Genomic DNA, 26,804 nt, shown 5'->3' on the forward strand with positions numbered 1-26,804 from the left:
GGCAAGTACTCTTCCCCGGCGAGTTGACGGCGACTGCTTCGACCTGCCGGTTTTGCTCTAGGTCCTTTTTGTGTTCTGCACAAAGATTTTTGTAGTTTTTGCTGCTGAATTTTGTGGTGAACCATGTAGATTTTTGTTGTAAAAGCACTTGCAGTTATTAATGTTGAAATTGTTACTTGACGGAGCTGAATTTTTTTTATTGTGTATTGCTGTGAACAACCAGCATTTTTGTTGATTTTGTTTTTGATTTTTGTGGTGAACCATACTTTGGAATTGTGGAAAATATTCATAATATCATGCGACCAATCACATTTATTAAAATGATTGTTGACTATTGTTGTAAATAGCTAACCTGTTTATTGGAATTGTTGTTCATGATCTCTATCTCTACTATCTCTACTACTTATAAAGGCACGAAGTTGCGTGGGAAAATAAAATCTCAGCCAAAAAAAACACGGTCTATAGTTCTTTGTTCTCCCACGCCTTCCTGATAGTTTTGGTAAGTAATTAGCGCTGACGCGTCATATATGGTTACATCCAAAAAATTAGGCTGCAAACCGCCCCACACGCGCAGCTCCTCTGGCTCAGCCTGGACGCCACCATCCTCACAAAGCAGACCTAGCCACGAGAGATCTGCTTCCTTCGATGGACGCCGCCTCCTTCTGCTACCCGGGCTCCACTCAGCGGCCACCACACGCGAATCCAGCGAATCTTCGTCTGGCGCCATCGGTGCTCGCTGAAGGAGGCTGCCGTGGACGCCAACCGTCTTAGCCACATTTGGAACCAAAGCCCCACGTGGCCGCGTCACCGCCGCCATGGAGCCAGAACTGCTGTCGAGGATGGAGCCAAAGCTCGGCCCAGCCTACGTCATTTTCTCTCTCCTACGTCGCCTATAGCCACCCAGCTTGCCGCCCGCCGCCTACCTGACCACCCAGGTCTTAGCCAAGATCATCTAGAAGAGGACCGATTATCCAGGCTGACATGTTGCCTGAACGCAGCATATCGACGAGGGGAGGTGCCTAGGCCGGATTTCAGGTATACCTAATGTTCATAATCCAAAATTTGGTCCAATCCTGGTTTAGTGTTCTCCTTTGAGATCCTCCTATGTTAAGAAAATATTGCACAAAATGTTATACCGAACTGGACACAATTGTTCAATCGATGTAATGTTGGTGGGATGTTTGTAAAGAAATGAATCGTGCTTGCCTTGCCTCTATGGCAACATGAACATTACAAGATGAGTATTTTCTCAATATAACCAGTCTTCTTGTCCTAGTAGGAGGAGTGAGGGAGAACACTGAACCAGGAGAACAAGCTTGGAGGGAGAATGAGGTATTCCCATTAGCATCCCGAATCATATGTAAGCTTTACTTAACTCATGTTTCCTAACTAGTAGGTGTTACATTCGAACTCCCAAGGAAGTAAGTACATGTACATTCTTCCTCTATTCATCCGAATGTTGTTGTGTTTGTTGTATATGTAAAAAGGTGGTATCAATCTGTCTGAGGAGAAATTGTCATGTCTTGTTTGGATCATGACATCATGTACAATTGTGAGGTGGATAACAATCTGAAGAGTATCTTCTGATTAGATGATTTATTTTGCTTCTGTGTGATAGATATGTCATTATATTTGGGATCTTCTGGTTGAGTTACAAAGATACACGGCGGTACTTAGATCTAATAGAATTTGACTTTATTTCGCAGTTTTTGAGAAAGATGAAGCCAACGTTGATGAACAACATACAAACACAATCAGTTTTGAATGCCTGTATTTTTAGTCAATGGATTCTACATGGTTTTATTGTGCTTTGGGAGTTTGGGGTTTGGATTTTTTTGTTTGACCAAAAACAGTAGAATAGGCACCTACTGTGGTACTATTTAAAGACCACAATATTTACATCATCTCTGGTGCATACACCAAGTTTACAAGAAAACACAAAAGGATTCAGAGTTTGGGGTTTGGATTGCTTCATGTAACCTGTAACCACCCAGCTAGGATGAAAATGAACGCCATATTGGGGCCATATATGCTCAGAAGAGCTTATAAGCCACAAATGCATACTGAATCTTGGATGCAAAAGAAAAGAAGGAGCTAAGAAAGATGAAAAAGTTAGAGGTCAGTATCTGTGCTTAGTTTGCTGGTTAGATGAACAATAAAATTTGTGTGATTATTACTTGGCAGGAAAAGCGATTCAATCATTGTGAAATGAAGATATCAAGGTGATGTTATGGGAGGGATGTGAAAATAACCGAAGTGTCACTACTCTCAAAAGCATGGTATTTTCGAAATGACACTACACTGTCATCAAGTTTAATATGTCGTGTATCGCACAAAGATGTTCATTTATACAGTAAAAACCAAGCTCTTGCATCACCATTTGTGAGAAAACTAATGTAATTGTTTATTCTCTTGTGCCCAACCACTAGCAGATAAATCAGGCTTTCTTAGTAATGTGGATGTCCGCTATGTACGGTTGTTGCAACCTTAGTAGCTCACTAAAAGGCGTATAAATTTCTTGTCCTTTAAGGTTCAGGGATTAAATCATAGTTAATATTTACATCCTTACTCACAACTCAGCTATTCACTTATGTCTATTAATTTAATGTCTTTATTCGTAGGTACATGTGATTCTCCATATGTATAAATACATTGTGTCTTATATCCAACGTACTGATGCATGACCTCAAATAGATGGGCTGTATTTTTCAGATAACAACATATCAGTGGTGGTGCAACTACACTAGCTTGGGACCTAGCAGTGCCTTCATTTGGGTACTCTAGCTACTTTTAGGAATGTGCTTTGATGCATTTTTTTTTCTACTGAGCCTCAATGATGTACTCCATTCTCTATAGCTCAACTAAAATATCCGAGGCTATTATAGTTACCTTGAAATATACATTTTTGTCCTTATCAGCTTATGTGTTTGGCATTTTTTTAGATGTTTCTCTCCCATTTGTGTAGCAGTTTCAAGATCCCACCATGTGAAGGACTACTTACTATGTGTATATTATCATATCACTAATTGTATTTCTGACATAGCTCAAGGACGTGAGCTGATTTGTGAGTTGCAATACATGGAGAGCTTGATGGTTATGTACTTATTTATATTAGCCCCCTACTACATGTCACGTCTATTAAGAGACGTTGGTGGTGATTTTTAAGATAAGGCACTAACAACGGTTGTGTACTTGATGCGTGACCAGTATACTGATGCTTTGATGGTTTCTGAATTACACCAAAGGTGCATAGCATCATTGAAAACATGACAGGTTATGGCACATAAAAAGAAATAATGCTTGTATGGATGTCAGAAAGTTAGTACCGCCACTACAGGAAAACGGCACTGTGCCGTCGGCGTAGTCCACGGACGCCGAGGGCTATCGAAACACCGTCGGCATAAATTCATCATCGGCATAGCTCCACCTATGCCGAGGGTCACCATCAGCACCACTTAACCGTCGGCATAGCTACAGGTACGCTGACGGTCACCGTCGCCGCAGCTTTCGCCGTCGGACTTCGACACGCGTTTGCGTCTGCGGTCGGCTCGCCGTTTGGTCCCAGAGCTACGCCGGCGGTATAACCGTCGGCATAGCTACTGCCGTTAGGATCCGTCCTAGTCTAGTAGCTCCAGGATATGCCGACGGTTATACCGTCGGCGTAGGCTCAGCTTTTTTTATTTTGCATAGTTTTGGCTAGTTCAAGGGTTTGGTTTTTTCTTAGTAATTTTTGTATGCATGATACTTAATGGAACTTTTTGCTTGGTTTTATTTTCTATGTACTTAGTAATGTTTGTATGCACGATTACTTTATATGTTGTTTTACCCTGAGCACTAGAGTTAATCTAGAGATACTAATTGAATGCCCGTGTGTTGCTACGGACGTACTAATCGTCATCTTATTTCAAGTATGCATTAATCTTCAGCTCACCGCCATTCTTTCCCCCTTAACCCTAAAATGCAAGACGAGAACCAGTTAACTTCGTCCTCTACCCCACTCCACCATCACATGTTCCTCCTCTACACAAAGCATACGAAGAAATATATATGAATAATCGATCATTCGAACACATTTCAATTTTGAGACTCCAAACAAAATCACACAATTCAATGAATTATAATTAAGTCAAACAGGCTAGCTCCATGCGTATATTGAATCATCATTGAAATTGGCCCCGAAGAGGAAGAATAAAATATGTAGTCAAACAACAACATAGAAATTGGATATCACAAGTAATGTTAAAAAGTTAGAATTGATCGTAGTGTATCATTTCCAAAGTCAAAGATGAACATTATTTTTCAATAAACTCCTGAATTTATATCCCATGTACATGGACCATAAGATATATATGTTTTAAATTTTCACCGTACAGCTATCAACGGGAACACATTTATTTTGTTCCCTCCCCCTCGGCCTCTTCATTTTCGCCTCATATTTAAATATGATACATGTGAAAATGCGTGCATATAGAAAACATATCTATATAGTGTATGAAGCATATGCTCTTGGTAGCCAATTTGAATATTGTTCTAAAAAACATTATGATTCCAATTTTCTTGAAGCATATTTCGGTAAAGCTAATTGGGTGTCATGAATAGAAAGCAAGGGTTGAACTACTTATTTTTATTCACCAAGATCTACTCCATGCCGCCTTTTGGATGCCCACAACAAAACATTACAAATGTTTTCTTCAACTTCATCATCGTTGACGTCAAGCAGTGCGACGTTGATGTGCAACCGGTAGTTGTTCTTCTCGGGAAAGGCGGCCACATATTCCCTTGCTGCAACCATTTTCCTAGTGTCCAACATGTTGAGTTGCCACCTGGCCCAATGGATGGTGTCATTGTCGTTATCGGTTTCACAACCTGTAGGAGCTCATACGAAAGACATCATGCGAGGAGATGAGGAAATCTAGTCAAAGGACAAAATGACTAAGCAAAATTTCCCAAAAAAAAAAGATTCAGTCCTAACGTTTGTGATGCTCGGCTAACATTAAGGCATTCGACCGATATAGAGCATGGCGAGGGTCATTCTGTCGACCTAAACTCTCTAGCCAACCTAATCTTGAACAATTGCCTTCTTTCTCACCTGCATAGGACGCAATATTAATCATCACTTCACAATTCCATAATATCCTCCTGCATTGGAGTAACCCAAACACATTGTAACTTAAATAAAAGCACATAGACAATAATACTTATCCAACATATCATGTATCAGGTCACTAGGAAATCTTAGAGCCAATGAGATCTTTGAAAACAAAGATAAGACTTAGTTTATTAGCATCAAACAAAATACAAGAGCTCCTCTGTCAAGGAACGTTCAGGTATCAATAATATAAGAGTCCAGTAACAATAAATATAATCCAATAGTTGCTCTATCAGAATAGGTTACCACTTTGAGGATCTATTTCTTCGATCTACTTGTTTAAATGAATAGAAAAGCTCAATCTGTCCTCATACACATCTTCATACAGTCTCATGCTTACATCTGTACTATATAAATAAAAAAGGATTGTTTGAAAGGCCCTTACCAAAATTAGATATGTAAGGGAAAAGAAGCAATTACTCCATCTGCAGCATAACCACACATACGAAATTATAGGCTATACATTTAACTTGAGTATGAAATTATATCTGGATTTAGACATGAATATTGCATTTCCGTTTTTTATTACCTCTAGTTGTTTAGCAAGATTCTTGGCCGATGAAACTGAGAATTCAGTGCATGTCTTTGAGAAGAGACCAAATTGGTGACAGCTTAAAAGACCACATAAAACGATACATGGAATGATGGAATAGATTTTCCAGAATATCAACCAAACTAAAGTTCTCATAACATCAAATGTCAGTATGCACTGGTAGAAAAATGGGATTTAATTCCTTTTTTCTAATAGTAATTTCCTCATGCAGTAGCATCTAACAGTTCATGTAGTAGTTTACTCGGATGCGGCAGGTGACGGGAAATACCTTGTGTGGTGGATGCGATCAGGAGTGGTAGAGGACGCTCAGAGCAACCTTTTTGATAGGATTGGTTGCGGCTTCCCAACTACAACAACTACTATCTATCCATATTAATCATTTATGGTGTTGTGTTACAGTAGATTCAAGCCTCAGATATGCCATATAATAGCATTGCACCTATATGTCCCAGGTCTTACAGTAGATTCAAGCCTCAGATATGCCATATAATAGCATTGCACCTATATGTCCCAGTCAGCAAGGTAAATACTCCTTATTCCGTATAACAGAACTTGGGGGTATGATCCGTAATTCGTGATTTTCTGTAATTCCCTGATTCCTTATTCCTATTAATTTATGAAGATCATTCATATGCATGCTAGACTTCGTGAGCATGTTGGGTTATCATATACCTAAAGTAATAATCTAGAGAGGAAATGCAGACTGCAGGAACATGGGCCATCAGTAAACGTGGGCAAAATATGTATAAAGAATCGAAGAAACCTGTCAAACAGAAACCACCAGAAAAATAAAATGCAAATTTGAAAGATAATATAAAGGCTTTCATTTGATGTGTGAGCATCTCATTTTAAACTTCAACTACAGTAGTACATGGGGAAGGATTTCATTTCATTTGTGAGCATCTCATTTTGAACTCCAATTACAGTAGTACATGGGGAAATTTTCTAGCAGAACGCAAACATGCATACAAACAACCTATGTATCCTTTTGGAGGCGACCAAATACCTGATATATGTGATGAGGTAGTAGTGGAAATCAGGAGGCGCGACAAATTGTCCGGAGGCGCGACAAAATCTGTAGGCGGAGGTGAACCTGTTACATCGTTAAGTTGTAGTGAGTGATTTAGGGATTCTAGAAAAAGAAGGAGGAAGAAGAATGGAGAGGGGTAGCTACCGGCGTTGAAGCAGCTGCCCGTGTTGGGTGCATCGGCGTAGTTTGCCCAGATCGTTGTGGGGGTGGAGAGCACCATCGCGTGCCTTTTAAGACGGCGGCGGCAGAACAAATTCTCCGAGCAGTTTCTACTGTCTTCAAGGCCGGATTTATTGTGTTGAATGCGGAGATTGGCAGAGCATACCCGTTGCCGTTGTGGCGCTGTTCGAAGACGAACGGAGCGGAGTCGTGGTGGGGGTGAGATGTATGTGGCGGCCGGGATCCCGGGGCGACCACGCCCCGTTCCGGTTGCGAGCGGTGGGGATGTTCCAAGGCGAACCGAGCGGAGTCGTGGTGGGGGAGATCTAAGGGGCGACCGGGATCCCGTGGCGACCACACGAGGAAGACGAAGACAGTCGTGCAGCCGGGGGTTTTTTTTCGCAAGCGAAAGTTGGTCCAACGGTTCATGGGCTGCCTTCGGTCGGCCCATCTGCTGGACGCACATGGTTCTGTCACGAAGGTCCCGTGGTTCCTGTTCCCCTCGTGCCGTGGGTCTGGCTCTGGTTCGGCTCCTCAGTCCTGCCGTGTCGGGCTCGGTACCAAAAACGTTACGTAAGCCTGGAAACAATGTGGGAAGTGGAATTTTTTAATGAGGTGACGTGGCTCGTTGTGAGACGAGTAAATTGGGGCCATCTATTAAGAAAGAGAAGATTGCATGTGGTGTAATCAAACCATTTTACTCTCCGGCGATGGAGGCATAGAAAAATGATCAATAACAGAGATAGAACAATCATGCTTAACGGTGGAGAACAAGTTAAAGTGTCCCATGGATGAATAAGGAAGAAAAACCTTCAAAAAGACAACCATTAGAAACATACATAATATGACACCGTTGGGTAAGTGAATATATTTACCAATTTGTGTGAAGTGATTTTATGCCGTGAATGGATTGTGTGTAAATGCACCTCCTTTGACTGTGTAAAAAGCCCATGAAATCTCTTCCAACAACATCGTGTGGGGCTCTATGATGGTAGTTTGTTCTGGAACATTGACAACATCCATACCTATATTGTTCATTACCTGCGAAAGTGGAACCTTTATGTGCAAAGTTTATTGGAACATAATAAAACTTAAACATTGGCATATGGAAACATGCGTAGAAAAAACACAATCACCTCATTCGGCTGTTTAGTAGTTGGTGACTTTTCTGTCTCTTCTACTAACATCGCATCCGAGCCTATGGCGGTGAGTTCTTTTTCGGAGCATCGGCAATATCTGTTTTGGCCGCGCTCATGATCCACAAAGGTGAAACATATTATCAAATAAAAACTCTACATATTTAAATATGAAAATTCATTTAAATATAATTCAATCGGTCTTTGTATGTTTCTTACCATGCTCCTCAATTTTACCAATAGGTAGAGTTGTAGCCTTTTTTTCGTTGCCGGGCTATCCGCAGCTTATTTAGGTATTCTTCTTTCATCTCAGTAGACAATCTAACACATGGGACGAATGCAGCTGAGAATGTAACGTGCATGTCGATTCTTGGCTGCAAGAATTGTGGAGAGAGAGCGATTGCAGCTGGGTGGAACGTTAATGCTTGGTACCAGGACGTGATTGTTTAATTCTGGACATATTTATTTCCTTAATTGTTTGGTACCAGGAGGTGATTGTTTCCTTCTGGACATATTTGTTTCCATAATTGCTGGACGTGATGGATGGAGAAATCTGTTTCCTTGATTGTTGGGGGATTGGTTTGATACCAAAAAAAACGTAAGTTTCTATTCTATCCAGAGCAGCGCAGTTTTTCAATAGTATACACAGTAACATAAAAGATATAAAATAATACTATTCTATTTAATAGTATACACATTAACTTAAAAAATAAAAAATAATACATCGGCAATATGCACACATGGTTAACATACATGGTTCAAGACTATTTTTTGTTTAAATTTGACACGATGCTAGCACAATCTTCACTAATCTTCTCCTTCCTAGTAAATTATCTATTCCTTGCATTGTCGTACCAATGTCATCGATGCATCTTGAGACAGCTAGTTTCTTCATGATCCACTCCCTCTTAATATTTGACTCACCTATATCTTATTGATTTCTTGCAACTACTAAAGCACTTGTATAGAACAACAAAACAACAATCGACATTTATAATCTGAAAATAATTGTTGAATGGTCTATGAAGTTTGACTTCTCTACCAACATAAATAACCTAGCATCGAGGAACAAAGCCATGTTGATGTTTTTGACCATCCAATAACTCATATTGAGTGTGTGCTACATGAACTGCTGGTAGAACGAGTTCGTCGTTGGTACTTGTTACCGGTCATCAACGATGAACAAGGAACTTCAGAGTTCAGACAGTTCAACGACTCATTTAGTTGTGGTGAGACTACCAAATCTTCAGCAAAATAAACTCGATTTGTTGTGGTGAAACTACAAAATCTTCAGCCAAAGCTGACCTCTTCTGCAACGAGATCAACATCAACGCCAGTTTCAGAACACGGCCTTACACCGTTTTGATGTGCAGACCGCTGACGACTTCGACGACACCTACTACCAAAACCTGGTTGGGGAATGCTGGCTGCTGCACTCGGACCAGGAACTCTTCAACGTCGGGTGAGGTAGTACAACAACACCCCGAGCAAGTTATCGACCAATTTTGTGTCAGGCATGGTGAACACCTGCAATCAATTTACATTATTCATCTGTTTGAATCATTGACAGTAACTTGTAGCACTATATGATTGTTGTTCAACATGAAACGCTGAACTACTTAACCATGGCATGTAGATATTAGCAGTATCTAGATGTCCAGATATAGTTTTTCTGAAATTGTGTTGAACTATTAAAGGCTGATTCCAAGTATAAAAATATATTAATAATTTCTGCATCGAAGACTAACTTGAATTAACAAGCTTGGCAGCCATCTTGAGGCCAACTCATTTTCTGAACACCCATAGCCTAAACCATTCATATAGTGTGAATAAATTCACTGGCATGGTGCATCGTATTTATTTAACTTTGCACACCGTAGGCTTACCTGAACTGATCCGATGAATGTATCAGTGAAATAAGGGAACAGCCAAGAAAACACAGGACGGCTAGACGGAGCAACCATGTTGCATCGGCACTCGGGTGGTGGAGTCCCGTGAAGGTCGCGGCGGATAGCATGGCCGTCCGGCCGGTGCGGCGCTCAGAGGAGACCAGTGGAGGTCAGAGGTCGCGGCGGAGAGCATGGCTGGCCGGCCGGCGTGGCGCTCGGAAGAGACCCCGTGGAGGTCGCGGCGGAGAGCATGGCCGGTCGGCCGGTGCGGCGCTCGGAATAGACCCCGTGGAGGTCGCGGCCGCCGCCCTTGGAGGACCGCAGAAGAGAAAGTTAGGGGCCGGACAGCGCCGTGCTCGGAGGAGAACCTGTGGAGGTAGCGGCCATCACCAGCTGTGGAGGAGCGCAGAGGCAAAAGACAGGGGCACGGCCAGCGTGGTGGTCGGAGGAGAACCCTTGGAGGTCGCGGTCGTCGTCGGCCGTGGAGGAGCGCATAGCGCGGCTACGAACATATGGGCATGGGATCTCGCCGGCAGGACGGCTGCTCCAGGCAGTGCGCGAATCAGGCGGCTTCATACGGGAGATGGGATCGGGGATCGGGGTCACCAGCGCGTCTGGAACTCTGGATAAATCGTAGAAGATCGGAACAAGATGGAGGACTGCGGGTTGATTTCTTGAATTGCGTCTGGAACTCTGGATAAATCACGTCTGATTGAAATTTAATACTGGACGTGATTGGTGTATGTAATCTAATCTTTTCAAAAATAATGATGTGATTTCCTTGATTGGTGGCGAATGGGTGGACGTGATTGTTTCCTTGGTTTATGGCGATCTAATTGGTAGCCAATAATTCTGAACCTTTTTTTCCATCTGGAGCAGCGTGGGTTTGATGGGCAATTAACGGTTAAGATTGCTCCAATGTTTGATGTTAAATTGGTCACCATCCCCAACTGCAATTTAATAGTAAAGATAAAGTTAAGCGATAGAAGTTCAGAGCAACACGTGGTATCTCCACCATTTGCCATGTCCATTAAACTAAACACGTCGCAAGTGGCATACAAATTTACATGAGCATGCAAGATGTGCACCCCTTGAGATTGAACCATATATCTCAATTACCATAAACTTAAGGAACATTGGATGTTTCGATGATGGCAAAATTCACAATATCTACAGTCAACAATTACCAATACATAGAGTAAGAAAGAAGTCAAACTCATCTTGTAAATTCTCAAGATTTAAACAGCAAATAGCACCCAATTTTTTTTCACGAACTAAAGTGAAATATAATAAAAGTAAGAATTTGTAAACGAGCTCAGTTCCAACAACTTTGTACAACCTTTGGATCTTTATCATCATACTGCCAAATTTAAGGTCATACCATGCATGAGCTGAACGGACAAGTCATTCCACCATATTCACATGGATGAGGAACTGAAAAAAAGCACATCAGATAACCTACGAGATGCAGGTGTAATCCAAGCTGATCCATACATAGCCAGTTGACAATATAGAAACAAAAGACTGCACATTATAACTAAATAAAAAATGAAAGCAGATTATTAGACAATATATACACTCGTTGAGGCTTAAATCTTCAGTTTGGACAGATCTTATCTCGTTCAACATAATGCATCAGTGTATAGAAGGACTATCGACCAATCTCAGCAATGGGCATTACTAAATGAATAGCTTCAAATTCAAAGATCGGATACTATTGGAAGAGAAATCTTTTACTCAATGTATGAAGAAAGATAAAGTGAATCTCTCATAAACTGTAATGGAATTCCATGGATCGACTCTATTGGGCATCAGTCTAATATTGAAAGTGTCATCACTCCTCCAATTGGAGGTTACATGCAGCTACGGGGGAGATCAGGATTTGGTGACAACCCAAGTACCTGGCTCTGGATGTCTCTGCCCTGCGGGGGCGGGCACAATGCTTCGGCGGCGGTGGCGGTGAATGGATGATAACGGGCGGACGACAACGTCAGTGCGAGGACAGACTTGTGAATTGTGATGGAGGTCCTACTCGTTGGGTATCATGCGGCGAGAACAACGTTAGAAGCGGGGACGCGGCACATGGGCGATATAGTGGTAAAGGGCGGCGACGGCGCTTGTGTGGGAAACGGCGGCGCGTGGCAGACCTCGAGGGGGTGGTGTCAGACGGAGGGCACCTGGGGATGGTCTCGCGGGAGTGCGACCGGGGGTGCTAGCCTGCTGGGTGTGCTAATGGGATGGATGCATCAGAGAGGGATATTGGGGAAGGTGAAACTCCGGTTGCAACTGTGGGCGAAGAGTAGGTATGAGCTGGTGCTTATCGTGGGTGGAGAATAAATATGGTGATTGTGCGGAATGTAATATCTGATTGATCGATTCGTTTGTATGGCTTACCTTATTATGGTTAATTAAATATAGAGAAAGGAAATGCTATTATAGCTAATTAAATCAAAATCGCTTTTATTGATCCAGTCATACGCGGGAGTGGAAAAGTGATCTAAAGAAAGCAGAGATCTGAGATAAGATCGAACGGTCCGGATGCTCCCAATCTCCTTACCAAACTCGTTATACGACCTACGACTAACTTCAATATAATAGTATAGATGGTTTAACTAGTACACATCATTTTATGTGACCTAGTACCTACAAAAGGCCATTTGGTCAACTATATATCATTGGAGGCCGGTCAAAGGGGTTTATCTACAGGGCTTCCGGATTAGGGTTTCGTCTACCGGGGGAAATATTGAGGTAGGATGGACTAATCATTGGTACTACATATTCCTATGACCTAACACAACACAAAGTAATAGAAAAGTAATAGTTAAGTATCATTGGAGGCCGGTCAAAGGGGTAGATCTGCGGGCTCCTGGATTAGGGTTTCGTCTACCCGATGTTGATGATTCCGCATACATGGGCTAGCACTTGGTAAAATCCAGGATCTGTATTTGGAAACTCCTGCTACGGTTCAAATGGATCCTATTTTATGGTAAATTATTCTCAATCTATGGTTTCCATGTGCATATGTCCTAAACAAACAAATAAAAAATCCATTGATAAACCCTCGCACGGAGAAAACTATAGGGGTAGATCTGCGGGGTCCCCGCCCTAGGGATGCCGACGACGCCGCACCGACGGTAACCGTCGGCATAGACCTACGCCGATGGTTTTAGTTGGTACGCCGACGGCAATAACCGTCGGCACCGTACCGTTTTCCTGTAGTGCGCTGCTTTATGGTTTTGTAAAATATATAATTAGAGAGGGGATTTGGTGACTAGGTGTATACGTGAGCACCCTCTAGATGCCACACGATCTGCGTTGAGATCTGGTTCTCGTCAATTGGATCTGTTGCCTTGACGTTTTCATATCCATCGCTAAGCGTACTTGGCGTGGGTCCTACGTGATTTGAAAGTGCATCTGGCCCACTATTTGAATTCAAAAAGGTGGGTCCTACATGATTTGGAAGTGTTGTTAGTGTTGATGTGGTTTGCTAACCCAACAATGATGGTAACAGTGGATTGCTAGATGTGACACGTGTCAACCAATGGATGCGTGCTCACGTATACACCCGGTCACCAGGCTTCTTCCGTATATAATTATGAGCATGCTGATCATTTAAATTATTTTTATATTATGTTGCAATGTGGATTATGGAAAATATGGACCTCGTGACTAAGTTGTGCATGTTTTTTGAGAAATCTATGAATGTGTTGACAATAATTTAAAATAGACATAATATTTTACTATAATCTATATTGTTTGAGACGCGCATTGCGCGTGCATGCTTACTAGTTGTTGTAAATAGCTATTTTTATGTTATATTTGTTGTTAACCCAACATTGTAATAGCCGTCGATTTTGTGGGAATTGTCTTTCATGGTTGTTGTAAATATTCAATATTTTTTGTTAGATTTGTTGTTAATTATTGTTGTAAATAGACAACATTTTTTTTGTTAAGTATTGTTGTAAATAACTAGTATTATTGTTAGATTTGATGTTGATTATTGTTGCTAATAACTTGGTGACTGCAATTTTATATTTTATATGTAAACTTGTGCAAGTTTTGTTGCTAAGAATTTGTTTTAAAAGAGGTAACAAAAGAAGTTCTTTTCTGGGGCCATTCTCCCTGAGCATCATGTTTCCATGCGGAAGCGTATGGTCCCCAATAGCATGTGATGCCAACAGGTCGTTGATTCCACGCGTGAGCGACGCGGTCCTTGCTTGCATGTGTTTTCTGACCCAGACGTGTAGTCCCATCGGGCGGTGGACGTGGGGACCGATTTTCTGCTCAAAATCGATCGCTCGACGACTAGCGCACCCCATATAAAAAGATAGTATTAATATTGTAAAATCAAAATTCTATAATCATGCATTGTATCATCAAAATGAACTCTTCTAATAGTTCACCGATAGATAGAAAAACACATTATTGATCCTTATAATGAGTTAGCCCTTTATCAAAAACTAGAATTAAATTGTATTTATCTGGAAGCTAATTGTAAAAAAATCCATGCCTCATCGATTTTAGTCAGTGTCATGGATGTGAATCGTACATTACATTCGGCATTGTTAGACCATTAGGCAGTGATACATATTAAGTGGACCAAAAACAAACATGAAATCAACCCACTTGAAGTAAATAGAATTCAAATTACATGTGTTATATTTATTTAAGAGACATGGGTTGCACGTGCATTATGTTTAAATGTACCCAGAAGAAGACTAAAGACTGTGGCACCACGGAGCCATTATATTGTAAAGTTAAAATATTGGTAAATACTAGTGGAAAGCCCGTGCTTCGCCACGACTGCCTACCTTTTATCTAGTGTCACACATGTTACACTGTAAACAATGCAAATAAATATTTAAGTACAACAAAAAATAACACATAATAAAAATATAGTTAAATGCCGGGCGTGTTGCCACGGCCGCCTCAGATTTCTCTCAGTGCATATGTAAACATAATATACATATAATTTTGTGTATAGCCCGTAGGTTGCAACCGGGTCAATAAATTAATAATATTTGGTCTTTAGTTTCCGTAGGAATTAGATTTTTCTTTATACAGAGGCATTGTTGTTCCAGTCTTTAGTTTTCTTATAAATCGGTGGCATGTCTCAGCCTCCCACAAGCCTGTTTTTTATCCCGTGCGGACAAATCCGCCCCTCGATGGACGATCTGGTATTTTCCTATTTCTTATCTCACATGGTGACATCATATTTTGGAGGGTTATTTTATCCCAATTGGTCCGATTATAAGCGTTTTGAAATTATTTTCACCGTTGTATTTTGCACAATCTCTATTACATGCAAGCATGGAAAAAATTGATTACACAATATTTATGGACCCATGATTTTTAGATAATTAAATACCAACCCATGTCTTAGTGTCCTAATACATGTACCTTACATGCATTAATTTTCCGAAGACATTTTATTTGCATGCATATATATGGATTGATTGATGGCCGTGATTATGTATGGGTTTTGGTACGTGCATAGCTTAACCCGATCTAGAACCGGAGAGTGGAGACCATCGGAATGTGAGTTCTCTTTGCAGTATTATCCCTTGAAAGCTGCATCATTTGTAAGGCTTCGGTAGGATCTGTTCGTTCCAATCCTCGCATAACAATGCGGCTAGGGTTGAGGAGAGAGACGCTAGGGTTTATGTGTGAGAGGAACGATGAGAGAGCGGCCTTTTTTATAGACCGGAGGGAGGCGGGGAAGCGGTGGAGCTCATTAACGCCGGCACACAGAGCTAGGCACGACGAGACGCTTCGCTGCGTCTCTGCGGTAACTGCACCGTCGCTGTGCGCCAATAACTTCCGTCACGAGGTAGGCGACGGTTAGGTTAAAATTCAATGTGCCCCTGACGCGTCGGTCCCGCCACTCCCCGCCTCGCTTTTCGTTGTGTCCGACGTCCCCGGAGCATCCTCTGTGTAGCGGGGACGGGCTCGGGGCATCGGACACCGTATCGGGCCGCACCGAACAAAAAGAGACTTTGGGGTACGCGATTGGGAGCGTGTTTTTGTTCGGCGCGCCCCAAATTCCTTTAGAGAACGGTTTGGGGGACGCGACTAGAGATGCTCTAAGGTAGACATGTCATTGAGCAAGATTGCATTTGTCCTAGCCAGGTTTGCTATGTACATTCTGTGTTCTCTTTTAGAGTTTTATTTACATACTTTAGTTTATATTTAGTCTACTTTTAGCATTTTACTCTATATCTAGTTCACTTTTAAATATCTAAAATGTCATTTTAAGAAAATAGAGATTTCACAACAACAAAATTAAGAAAACAGATGGAGTATAGATAGCTAGGTAGTGAGTTCGTGTACGTTTCAAAAAGGAAAAAAAAAATCGAGCTGATTGATTTCTAGCATGTGGCCGCTGGCTTCATAGCTTCCCCTCGCGTGTATTGTACGGTTGAAGAGGTAAAGGACAAAAAAAACAATCAGGTCGCTTCCTAATTGGAGTTGGTTACGTTTCCGGGCGCGTCTGGGAAATAAAATCTGATCGAGCGTGTCCTATGATCCTAACCTCGTATATTTTCTCTCGACCTCCTATGCGCTTAGATGAATCGGATGTTGGGCCGCCACGTTTTATATTTGAGCCTGCGTAGGACGTTTTAACTTTTTTCAGCTGAGAAACCCAGTTGTGACACCAGGTAGTCACCTATTGCAATTTAATAGTAAAGATTCACAATACATATTTGAGGACCGAAGGCCACACTAGATGTCAGTTGACCGCCTTTTGTTTTGCACGCTTTCTATTAACTGGTAGTCTTGTCATTCATTTGATGATCTTAGTGGGGGTGTGGTGTTCAGGAAAGGATTGTAAGAAGCTCTTGTACAGACTCTCTTAAACCTTAATGAAATGACAGGTAACCAATTTGGTTGCGCGTTCTTGAAAAAAAAGAAATCAGTACCCATTTTTTATCATGTGAAATTTTGCTTTTAGAAAATGAGAGCTATGACTCAAATTTTATAATGCTTTTTTGTTACAACCTTACGTGTCACAGTATGCATCTTGGTCAAGTTTGAAACAACTATTTATTTCACAGTTGGCTGAAAATAGCAAACCCGGTGAAATTTGGTCTGAAATTCACTTTGAATCAGATTTTGTCGCGCTGCGAACGTTGGAACCAGATCCTTTATTCGCAGTACACATGACCAAATTAAGCATCCCAATTGCAGTTTGATTTAGACGTAAAGTTCACCGAACCGAAATGGAGAGCATATGATATGAATTCTTTATAACACGACAATTATTGACATTTCTTAGTGCTTTTGCACATAGACCATCTACCGGGTCGCGACGGCGATTTTCATCCCTCCCTGGCAGTGGCCAGGAAAGCTGCAGATGTAAAAGGTCTTGCCACCGGAGAGCCTGATATTGTCGTTGCCGGAGGTGTAGGTCCTGGCACCGGCGCCGGCCGTGCACGAGTTGTACCCAGCTTCGTCCACCTCAACCACGTTGTGCATGCCCGGATTATACTTGAACACTGCAGGATCGATCGATCACAGAAAGATCGTGTTATGAGACCATCAATCAATTACCATAGTACTCCTGATAGTTACCAGTTATACATATATATCGACATGCTACTCACCGAGCGCATCGCCGGCCGAGAATGGCTTGCCGTTCTCCCAGCCGGCCACGCCGAAGGTCCAACCGCCGCCCTCGCCGACGGTCCAGTCCCTCTGCCCGCAGACGAGGGTCGTCGCAAAGCACAGGGCCAGCATCAGCCGGAGAACAACGACGCCGATGCTGCCGCTCATGCTTCTTCGCACAGCCATTGCACTCAGACAGGTGTCTGTTTACCACTACTGAAGCTCACAAAACACCAAGAATCAGCTAATGACTGCTCGGTCGATCTTGCGATGGTTTGCGATAGGAAGGAGCTTAACCCCTCCTTTAATAGGCGCCTAAAGGGTCAAGGATATCGCGCGATCTTTCGTAGTAGTTATTGCGCAAGATTCTCGCAAATGTTATGTATTTATTACTAATAAAATAAAATCAGCATTACTTCTTCCTTCCAAATATTACTTCCTTCCAAATATTCACAATACATATTTGAGGACCGAAGGCCACACTAGATGTCAGTTGATCGCCTTTTGTTTTGCACACTTTCTATTATTAACTGGTAGTCTTGTCATTCATTTAATGATCTTAGTGGGGGTGTGGTAGCGATCATCAATAGCAAAGGAAACAAGTACTAGGTTATGGTCACCCATGGGCACGGTTTGGCTACAAGATACGTAAATAAATAAATAAATAATAAATGTTTAGGCTAATAAATAAATACGATTTGGCTACAAGATACCTAAATAAATAAATCGTGCGCAAACTGATGCGCCGGTAATCGATGTGAATTACGGGGCTGCTAGGTTATGGTCACCCATGGGCACGGTTAAATTTCCGAGGATGATTTTCTTGTTGGAACAGAGGGATGAGAGGAGCATGTGGCAACCGAAGAGGAAGGGAAAGGAACACCGTCGCCGCACCGCCATAGAGGAAGGGGAAGGAAAGCACCACAACATCTCGATGAAAAGGACCACCACCTTCAACTCCCCCGGACCCCGCCACCGCCACCCGTGGCCGGCATCGCTCTCGCGCCGCCTTGCCACCCCTCCCTGCCCAAAGCACCTCCTCCACCGGTCCATCCCCTAGAACATCCCTCTAAGCCCCCACCACCCTCCATATCCTTCTCCAGCACCGGCACCGACCACTCACACACCCTAAACCCTAAGTCTGGCGACCTTGCACTCCCACCACCCTAAGTTTTCTCTGACGATCCTCCGTCGGCACCGCCGCGGCGATCTGCGCCAGCTCCGTCTCTGGCCCTACCATGGCTTGTCATTGCCTCCTCTGCCGTGGCCAGCCATGGCATCACTGCCTCCAGCGAGACCATCTTTCCCTCTCCTGCTTCTATCGATCTTCGGCGAGGTTGCGTTGTTGGGTTGGTGGTGTAGGGGAAACGGCTCCATGGGGAAGAAGGATGTCGGGTTCAGTAGATGGAACAAAATGAAGAAATGGAAGGGATAAGGGATCGAGGGTGGTCATGGGCCCCACAACGACGTGCATCCGTGTGGTGACTGTGCCCACGGTCACCTGGAAAGGAGCCTTTTCAGTGATTTACTATGGATCGAAGGGAGTAGCATTTTTTAGGTCTTGCGGGGTGGAGGAGAGGAGAATCACTTGGAAAAACCAAGCAATTTATAACCTTTTAATGTCAGATAGTGGGTCATAGGGAATGCTCTTTATTCGTTCAACATGAGAAGACGTAAAAAAGGATGGATCGGTAAACACATACACCAAAATGGCCATCTAGGAGGAATGGATTCACCATTTGCCAAAGTGTCGAACAAAACTAGAAGCTGAAAAGGAGTTGGTTGGCATGAGAACGTAAGATTCTAAATAACAAAGATACCATATTTATACCTCGATAAGCTTTGTAGGGTGTAATCCTATGTTGTAGTTTTCTGACTAACAATTCCTGAGAGTTGTTAGGGTGATCAAAAAACCCGATCCCTTGCCTCTTGCGTCACTGAATCGTGGGATCGGGTCCATTGATGTGTTCATCGATCATGTGCATACCTCCATTTCCCTCCACGCGTAGGTAGATCCTACAACAACACGCGGTTTCTAGAAAAAGGGGAAAGTCTGTCTCCCATGTACCCTGGTAGCTTTGTTGTCACCACATAGAGAGCTTGCACCAGCTCCATCAACGGCGCCACCGACGTTTCCTTTGCAGCATTGCAGCGCACTCCTCACGAAGCTTCCAGGTTCCTCTCATAGCACCACGGCGTACCCCTTGTAGAAACATTGGGGTTGCTTTGTAGCGCCATCACAAACCCTTGTAGTATCGTCGGGATTCCTTTGTAGCACCACCGCACACCTCTCGTAGCACCATCGAGTTCCTTCGCAACACCGGTGGTGCTCCCTCATAGTACCACAAGAAACCCCTCGCAACACCATTAGGGTTCCTTCATAGCACCGCTACACACGCCTCGCAGCATTTCTCATTCACCGCACTGCTGTCATCCGGGTGAGAAGGAGGTGCAGTAAGACGCCTACATCTGCCACCACAACAACGAAGCCGCTTTGCACTTTGCATTAGTGACCAGCACCAACAAGAGGGAAAATGTCGTACAGGGCACCAACATGAGAGAGAAAGGCCGTGCATGTCACTGGTGTAGGAAACAAGATGGGGAGGAGGTGCATGTGCGATGGGGAAGAAATTGACGCCTGAGCGAATAAAACTAGATGAAGCGAAAAGAGTGGAGGGAAAAGAGATACGAAGACATAAGGCCGGTATGGTGGGGCCCCATCCACGGATGTATCAGAGGATGTGAGCCTGGAATCTTCCGGGTGATAAGTAGCTTTTTTCTTTTTGAATATATGTGGCCTATAGATAATAGGGGTGTGTGTGTGCACTCACTAATCATACGGGGCACCCCCATATGGAATGTACAAGTTCGAACTTACCATAAATTGATCAGCTCGTCCCGCTGACCGGTAACGTTATCGTTTTGGCGATGCCACTTTATTCTATCCAATTCAAGTAATAACAACATATAAAAATGCTACTCCCTCCGTTCCATATTAATTGTCATCAATTTAGATCTATCTAGACATATATAATCATATAACCAAAGACAAGAACATTATCAATATATTTGAAAATTGTTAAGCAATAACGTATAAATATAAACTTGCATTGAGAACCAGGCTCGCACTGTAAACCTCAAACTACATGATGACTATATGAAAAATAATGTTTACACATCTTAAAAATATACACCGAATAAGGTTGCTCGGTATTTCTTTCAGAATGTTCATCGGTTTATTTGTTTTTCAACTCTGGTGTTAGTACTCTTTTATCCACATGGGACGACTAGATGCCAAAAATATCATCATATAGGCCTCCTTGGTTCGTGCTTTAAAAACATTATGAAGGTCTTATAAGGTAATTCCTCAAACCTAAACAACTTGTATGCATGTGCAACGGAACTTAGAAGGGGGTTTGTCGTTATGCATAAAACCATCCATAAATTACATTCTAAACAAATAGATTTAGTCGTTTTAAAAATCGACTTCTAAAAAACCTATGATATGGGGTAGGAGTTGTTATTTTGCCAACAATATAGAGTAGGGGGTGATGCCCCTAGAATATCTCGACTATTGTACTCAGAGACAGATTTGTAGAGATTGGCCACGGGAAACAATCTTTCGGTAAAACCTTAGGCTGGATATATTCCATTTGTTCACCTAGATCTCGAGAGGGGTCTTTTTTTGACAATCAATACCACATATATTCATAGTAATAAATAGTACATGGTAGAGATACACGAGCTGACTCCAACAATTACAAAATAAAGTCTAAAAGATGCTAACAAATCTTCAAACTTTTCCTTCTTCCAGAACATAATCTTGTACTCTTCTGGGCAGCCAAAGATAAACGAACCATAGACCTGTAAATACCGAAGAAGGTTCTCCCATAATTTTAATTTGAGCCGCAATGCCAAGACTGCGTGCACGCACGCAACCACCATTAAAGCAGTCATTCAACATCGGCAAGAGTACCAACACCAGTATATCAGGGAATAACAACTGACTAGCCTTGTCGATGTCGATGGAGAGCCGAGGATACGAATCACCATTGTCGAGGACGTAGCAGCCGGGACAAAAACTGCGAGGATAATCCTCCTCGCGGCAACAAGGACAGAAGATCCAAAATTGATCTGGCGAAGCAAGATCTGAAGGCCCATACCTAGAGGATTGTAATCTTTTAACACCACCATTGATATCGGAAAGGAGATCTCGTCGTCGAACGATAGCCCGAAGATCACTTATTGCAGACGATGTCATCTCCATTAAGGTGAAACCAACAAGAAGACGACTACTAAAATCCTAACATAATCAACTGAAAACATTACTTTTATTGAAAACTCCACGCATAGATCGGGTTCCCCACTCCTCCCGACGCCGGCGAAGCCGGCCGGAGGAGGGGGAACCGATCTATGGAGGAGGCTGAAGTGGAGGTGGCTAGGGTTTTGAAGAGGCTTACAGTACACGGCAGTGTCTTTTGTTCTAGATATCGAGAGGGGTCTTAATTAAGCTACAGTGGTGATGTATGATGAAAATTGAAGAAGAGCTTCTGTTGTAGAAAGGTATCGACTTGGTAGGCCCCTTCAAACCTTATTTACACGGATGCGGTTAGGGTTACAAGGCATCGAGTTGGTTACATCTGAAATGATAGTTCTAGATCCAATATGATTCAGTTATAATTATATCATGGAGATTCCGGGGTATGAAATCCTGACTTATCTCGTACTTCAATTTGATGAGGCGCCATGGTTTTTGTTCTACACCAGGTCCTCGTGCTAAGCAACCCCAGGCTCTATCGGTCTCGTTCTACCTCCTTCAGCTTATCCAAGTCCCAAAACCTTGACAATCTGCATGAAAGTATTTGCGAAATTGTGTTGTGAATCGGTTGGGAAATTTTTGAGCGGAGGAAGTATCACTATCAATGTTAATGATGATACCACTCATTATTTCCAAACTATTACATGATTGAGTCAGGGTGACCTATGTCACCAATCGTGTACAACATTGCTAGTGGTATACTTACAAGGTAAACACTAACCATCGCAGTCCGATGGAAAGCAATACATCAGGATTCCCCGAATTCCCTTTATCGCGATCGCCCGCCTTAGCGGTCACTTTCTTTCCGCGAAACCGTCCACGCATATCTGGTTTGTCGTATTCGACTCACTCTCACCCACTCTAACGGGAGCCCGCGCCAGAAAAAATTAAGTGCTCCGCGAGGTTTCGAACCTGAGACCTCTTTCCCCACCTAAGCACGCGCAGTACTGATGGGCTAACCATCGTAGCCAATAGTCTTTTTCGTTCAACAGAGAGACAGATAGTTTTTGTACTATCGAATGTACATGTTATAAACGTAAAAATATGAACTTCTTTTTTCGCGAATTCATTTTTGTGATATTTTCATATGTATCAGTTATTTTTGATTGCGTGAACTTATTCCGAATTTAACCTAGCTATGCAATTTTTTTCAATTCCCTTTGTACAATTCCCTTTTAGAAATTCAATATCATTTTTCTTTTTTATATTGTTGTTACTTTTGTATAAAAAAATCATGTTATTTGGACTATTTTTTCAATTCCCTTTGTTGGGCTAGTGGTTTTAAGAGGGAAAAAATAACGGGTGGGAGAACTACTTGCAACTCAAATGAACTACCACTTGCAACTCAAATAAGTACACTTGCAAGTAAATATCACTTTCAACTTAATTAGATTTTGGGGTAGGTAAGCTTCACATTTAGCGTTGATAAATAATGGGCGGATGGGTTGATAAATTTTAAGCTAAAATATTTCTAAAATATTCTAAATAAATTTAACTTTTCGGGTTGATAACTCTTCACATTCGCCATTGCTAAATAGCGAACATAGGGGTTGATAAATTAGGAGCTAAAAATATTCCCAAAACTATTCTAAATAAAATTAATTTTTCCGGTTGATAAGTTTTCACATTTACCTTTGATAAATAATATAACCAGAGGTTGATAAATTGTAAGTCAAAAATGTTCGCAATATATTCTAAATTACGTTAACTTTTCGGATCGATAACTTTTCACATTTACCGTTGATAAATAACGAGCGGAGGGGTTGATAAATTTGAGAGAAAAAAATGTTTCTAAAATATTATAAATAAAATTAGCTTTTCGGGTTGATAACTCTTCACATTTGCCATTGCTAAATAACGAACATAGAGGTTGATAAATTATGAGCTAAAAATATTCTCAAAAATATTCTAAATTAAATAAGCATTTCGGGTCGATTACTTTTCACATTTACCGTTGATAAATAATATAACTAGCGGTTGATAAATTGTAAGTCAAAAATGTTCGAAATATATTCTAAACTACGTTAATTTTTCGGATCGATAACTTTTCACATTTATCGTTGATAAATAACGAGCGGAGGGGTTGATAAATTTGAGAGCAAAAAATGTTTCTAAAATATTATAAATAAAATTAGCTTTTCGGGTTGATAACTCTTCACATTTGCCATTTCTAAATTAAATAAGCATTTCGGGTCGATTACTTTTCACATTTACCGTTGATAAATAATATAACTAGCGGTTGATAAATTGTAAGTCAAAAATGTTCGCAATATATTCTAAACTACGTTAATTTTTCGGATCGATAACTTTTCACATTTATCGTTGATAAATAACGAGCGGAGGGGTTGATAAATTTGAGAGGAAAAAATGTTTCTAAAATATTATAAATAAAATTAGCTTTTCGGGTTGATAACTCTTCACATTTGCCATTGCTAAATAACGAACATAGAGGTTGATAAATTATGAGCTAAAAATATTCTCAAAAATATTCTAAATTAAATAAGCATTTCGGGTCGATTACTTTTCACATTTACCGTTGATAAATAATATAACTAGCGGTTGATAAATTGTAAGTCAAAAATGTGCGCAATATATTCTAAATTACGTTAATTTTTTGGATCGATAACTTTTCACATTTACCGTTGATAAATAACGGGCGGAGGGGTTGATAAATTTGAGAGTAAAAAATATTTCTAAAATATTATAAATAAAATTAGCTTTTCGGGTTGATAACTCTTCACATTTGCCATTGCTAAATAACGAACATAGAGGTTGATAAATTATGAGCTAAAAATATTCTCAAAATATTCTAAATTAAATAAGTTCTCGGGTCGATTACTTTCCACATTTACCGTTGATAAATAATAGGCATAGTGGTTGATAAATAGTGAGATAAACATGTTCCCATAATATCGTAAGTTAAATTAGTTTTTCAGGTCGATAATTTTTCACATTTTAACGTTGATAAATAACGGGCAGAAATGTTGATAAATTTTAAGCTAATAAAAAGTTTTCAAGATATATCAACATGGATGCTAGTTTTATAGGTCACGCCGATAATAATTTATTGGTGAAAATAAATCTTAAATCGGAGTTACTTTTTGGGAAAGAATTTTCGAATTAGAATAGATTGTCACTAACGTCTAATAGTTCATGCATCATACATCTTTTTTTTTTACCGAAAATCGCAAAATTAAATCAAAATTCCGCACCAGAGTCGCAGTTCGGCGGTTTAATGATTCGTTCGGTTTGCTATCTGGTTTTTTTTTTGTTTTGACCTTGTTTTGTTTTTTTACCTCTGACGTGTTTTGCTTTTGGTATAAAGAGAGGTACGTTTATGTTGATGACACAAACAACTCGTAGCTTGGTTGGTCGGCTCGTCTTTGTCGCTCGTCCGGGCTCGGGAAGGAGGTCCTGGGTTCGAATCCCTCTCTCCGCAATTTAGAAAATGGAAAACGACAAAAACGATCGCTCCGATCGAAGGCAGCGGTCGACCGCTACCTAGGGTCGCCCAGGATTCCCACACACAAAAAAAACTCATCCTATAACATCGCACATGGCCCACCTGCTTCCCAGAAGATGTACGATTCGTCCAGATAACCATCCAAAAATCATGGCCGGAATAGAAACGGGAATTCCATTTTCGAAAAACGACAAAAACGATGTCTCCGATCGAAGGCAGCGGTCGACCGCTACCTAGGGTCGCCCAGGATTCCCACACACAAAAAAACTCATCCTATAACATCGCACATGGCCCACCTGCTTCCCAGAAGATGTACGATTCGTCCAGATAACCATCCAAAAATCATGGCCGGATTGCCGGGCCGTAAATCAATTTGTTGTCGCCTAGTCGCTCTCCCTACCACGCCGCCACCACCCCCCAGCAGATACTTGCTCCTCCACGTAGTTTGTCCCCTGCGCTGGAATGCCATGTCGCTTGCACGCGCGAGGAATTCTCGACCTGGCCTACCTGACCATCGGCGGCTGGCACTATCGGGTCGTTCATGGCATAGCCGGGTCAACCAGACATCACTCGTCACAGGCTTTTTCCTTGAACGACTACACAAACCTGGAGTAGGTGAGTGCAACTGACTAGTTCCGGATCTAGGTTCTAGATCAAGCCTGTTAAATTTCGTCGCATAATTACGCATCCACATGATCGATCTGTTGAGATAGCACTAATATATTGAAATTTCTAATATTGAGATTGTGAATACGAAATTTCTGTGCGTCCACTACAAATGTTTTATGTTGAGATAGCATCAATCTCTTGCATAGAAATATTCAAGCTTCATATGTAGATTATTAATTAGTTTTCTGCATATATCCATGTTTCTTCCTTTTTGATTTTTGATATTTCCATTTTCAGTACCATTCTCATGGTGCTAGTTATGTTGCGAAGGAAGAAATTGATGTTTCCAAAGGCATCCATGTACTGTTTGTTATGTTGTGTGAGAATGTGATTCATGCTTCATGTTGACTATGCTTCCCAAGAATTATACAGTGATGATGAAGATGGGCACATAGACAGGAAATTGGCCGCCACCATTGTTATTCTATTCTTTTCAAACTGTCTGATTTTGCACATATTTTTTATGCTGCATATCAACAAAATTGATGCTTCTGTTTACCATGCTTCCCAATTAAGATTAAATGATTCCGTGCTACTGAATGTTTTTCTTGTACATAATTTTCAACAACCAGATGGGCACGGACGACTTCTTGACGCCGGTAGGAGCAGATGGGCACGCAGTCATGCTACATGACAAAGCAGCCAACATGTACTCAATTTGATGGCCTCCTCATCACCATAGAGAAGCAAAGCAGGAAGCAATCAGAAGTTCGTTTGAAGCATAGGCACGTAGAATTGTTTGTCCATAGAAGCTGACATTTTTTCAATGGAGCATAGCCTTAATCTGTTTGAAACTGTAAGCTTCATGCACTAGCCACTTGAACCAAAAGTCC

At 41.6% G+C, this 26,804-nt stretch overlaps 1 protein-coding gene across 1 annotated transcript; it reads right to left on the minus strand.

The window, feature by feature from the left end:
* Window positions 1-17,212: 17,212 nt before the first annotated feature.
* Window positions 17,213-17,707, minus strand: LOC124690007 (basic blue protein-like). The gene is made up of 2 exons (XM_047223453.1): window positions 17,521-17,707; window positions 17,213-17,412 (listed from the first exon to the last, which is right to left on the minus strand). The coding sequence occupies exons 1-2, from the start codon at window positions 17,705-17,707 to the stop codon at window positions 17,213-17,215; spliced, it is 387 nt and encodes a 128-aa protein (XP_047079409.1).
* Window positions 17,708-26,804: the final 9,097 nt, after the last annotated feature.

This window comes from Lolium rigidum, chromosome 2 (genome assembly GCF_022539505.1).
Source record: "Lolium rigidum isolate FL_2022 chromosome 2, APGP_CSIRO_Lrig_0.1, whole genome shotgun sequence".
NCBI lineage: Eukaryota > Viridiplantae > Streptophyta > Magnoliopsida > Poales > Poaceae > Lolium > Lolium rigidum.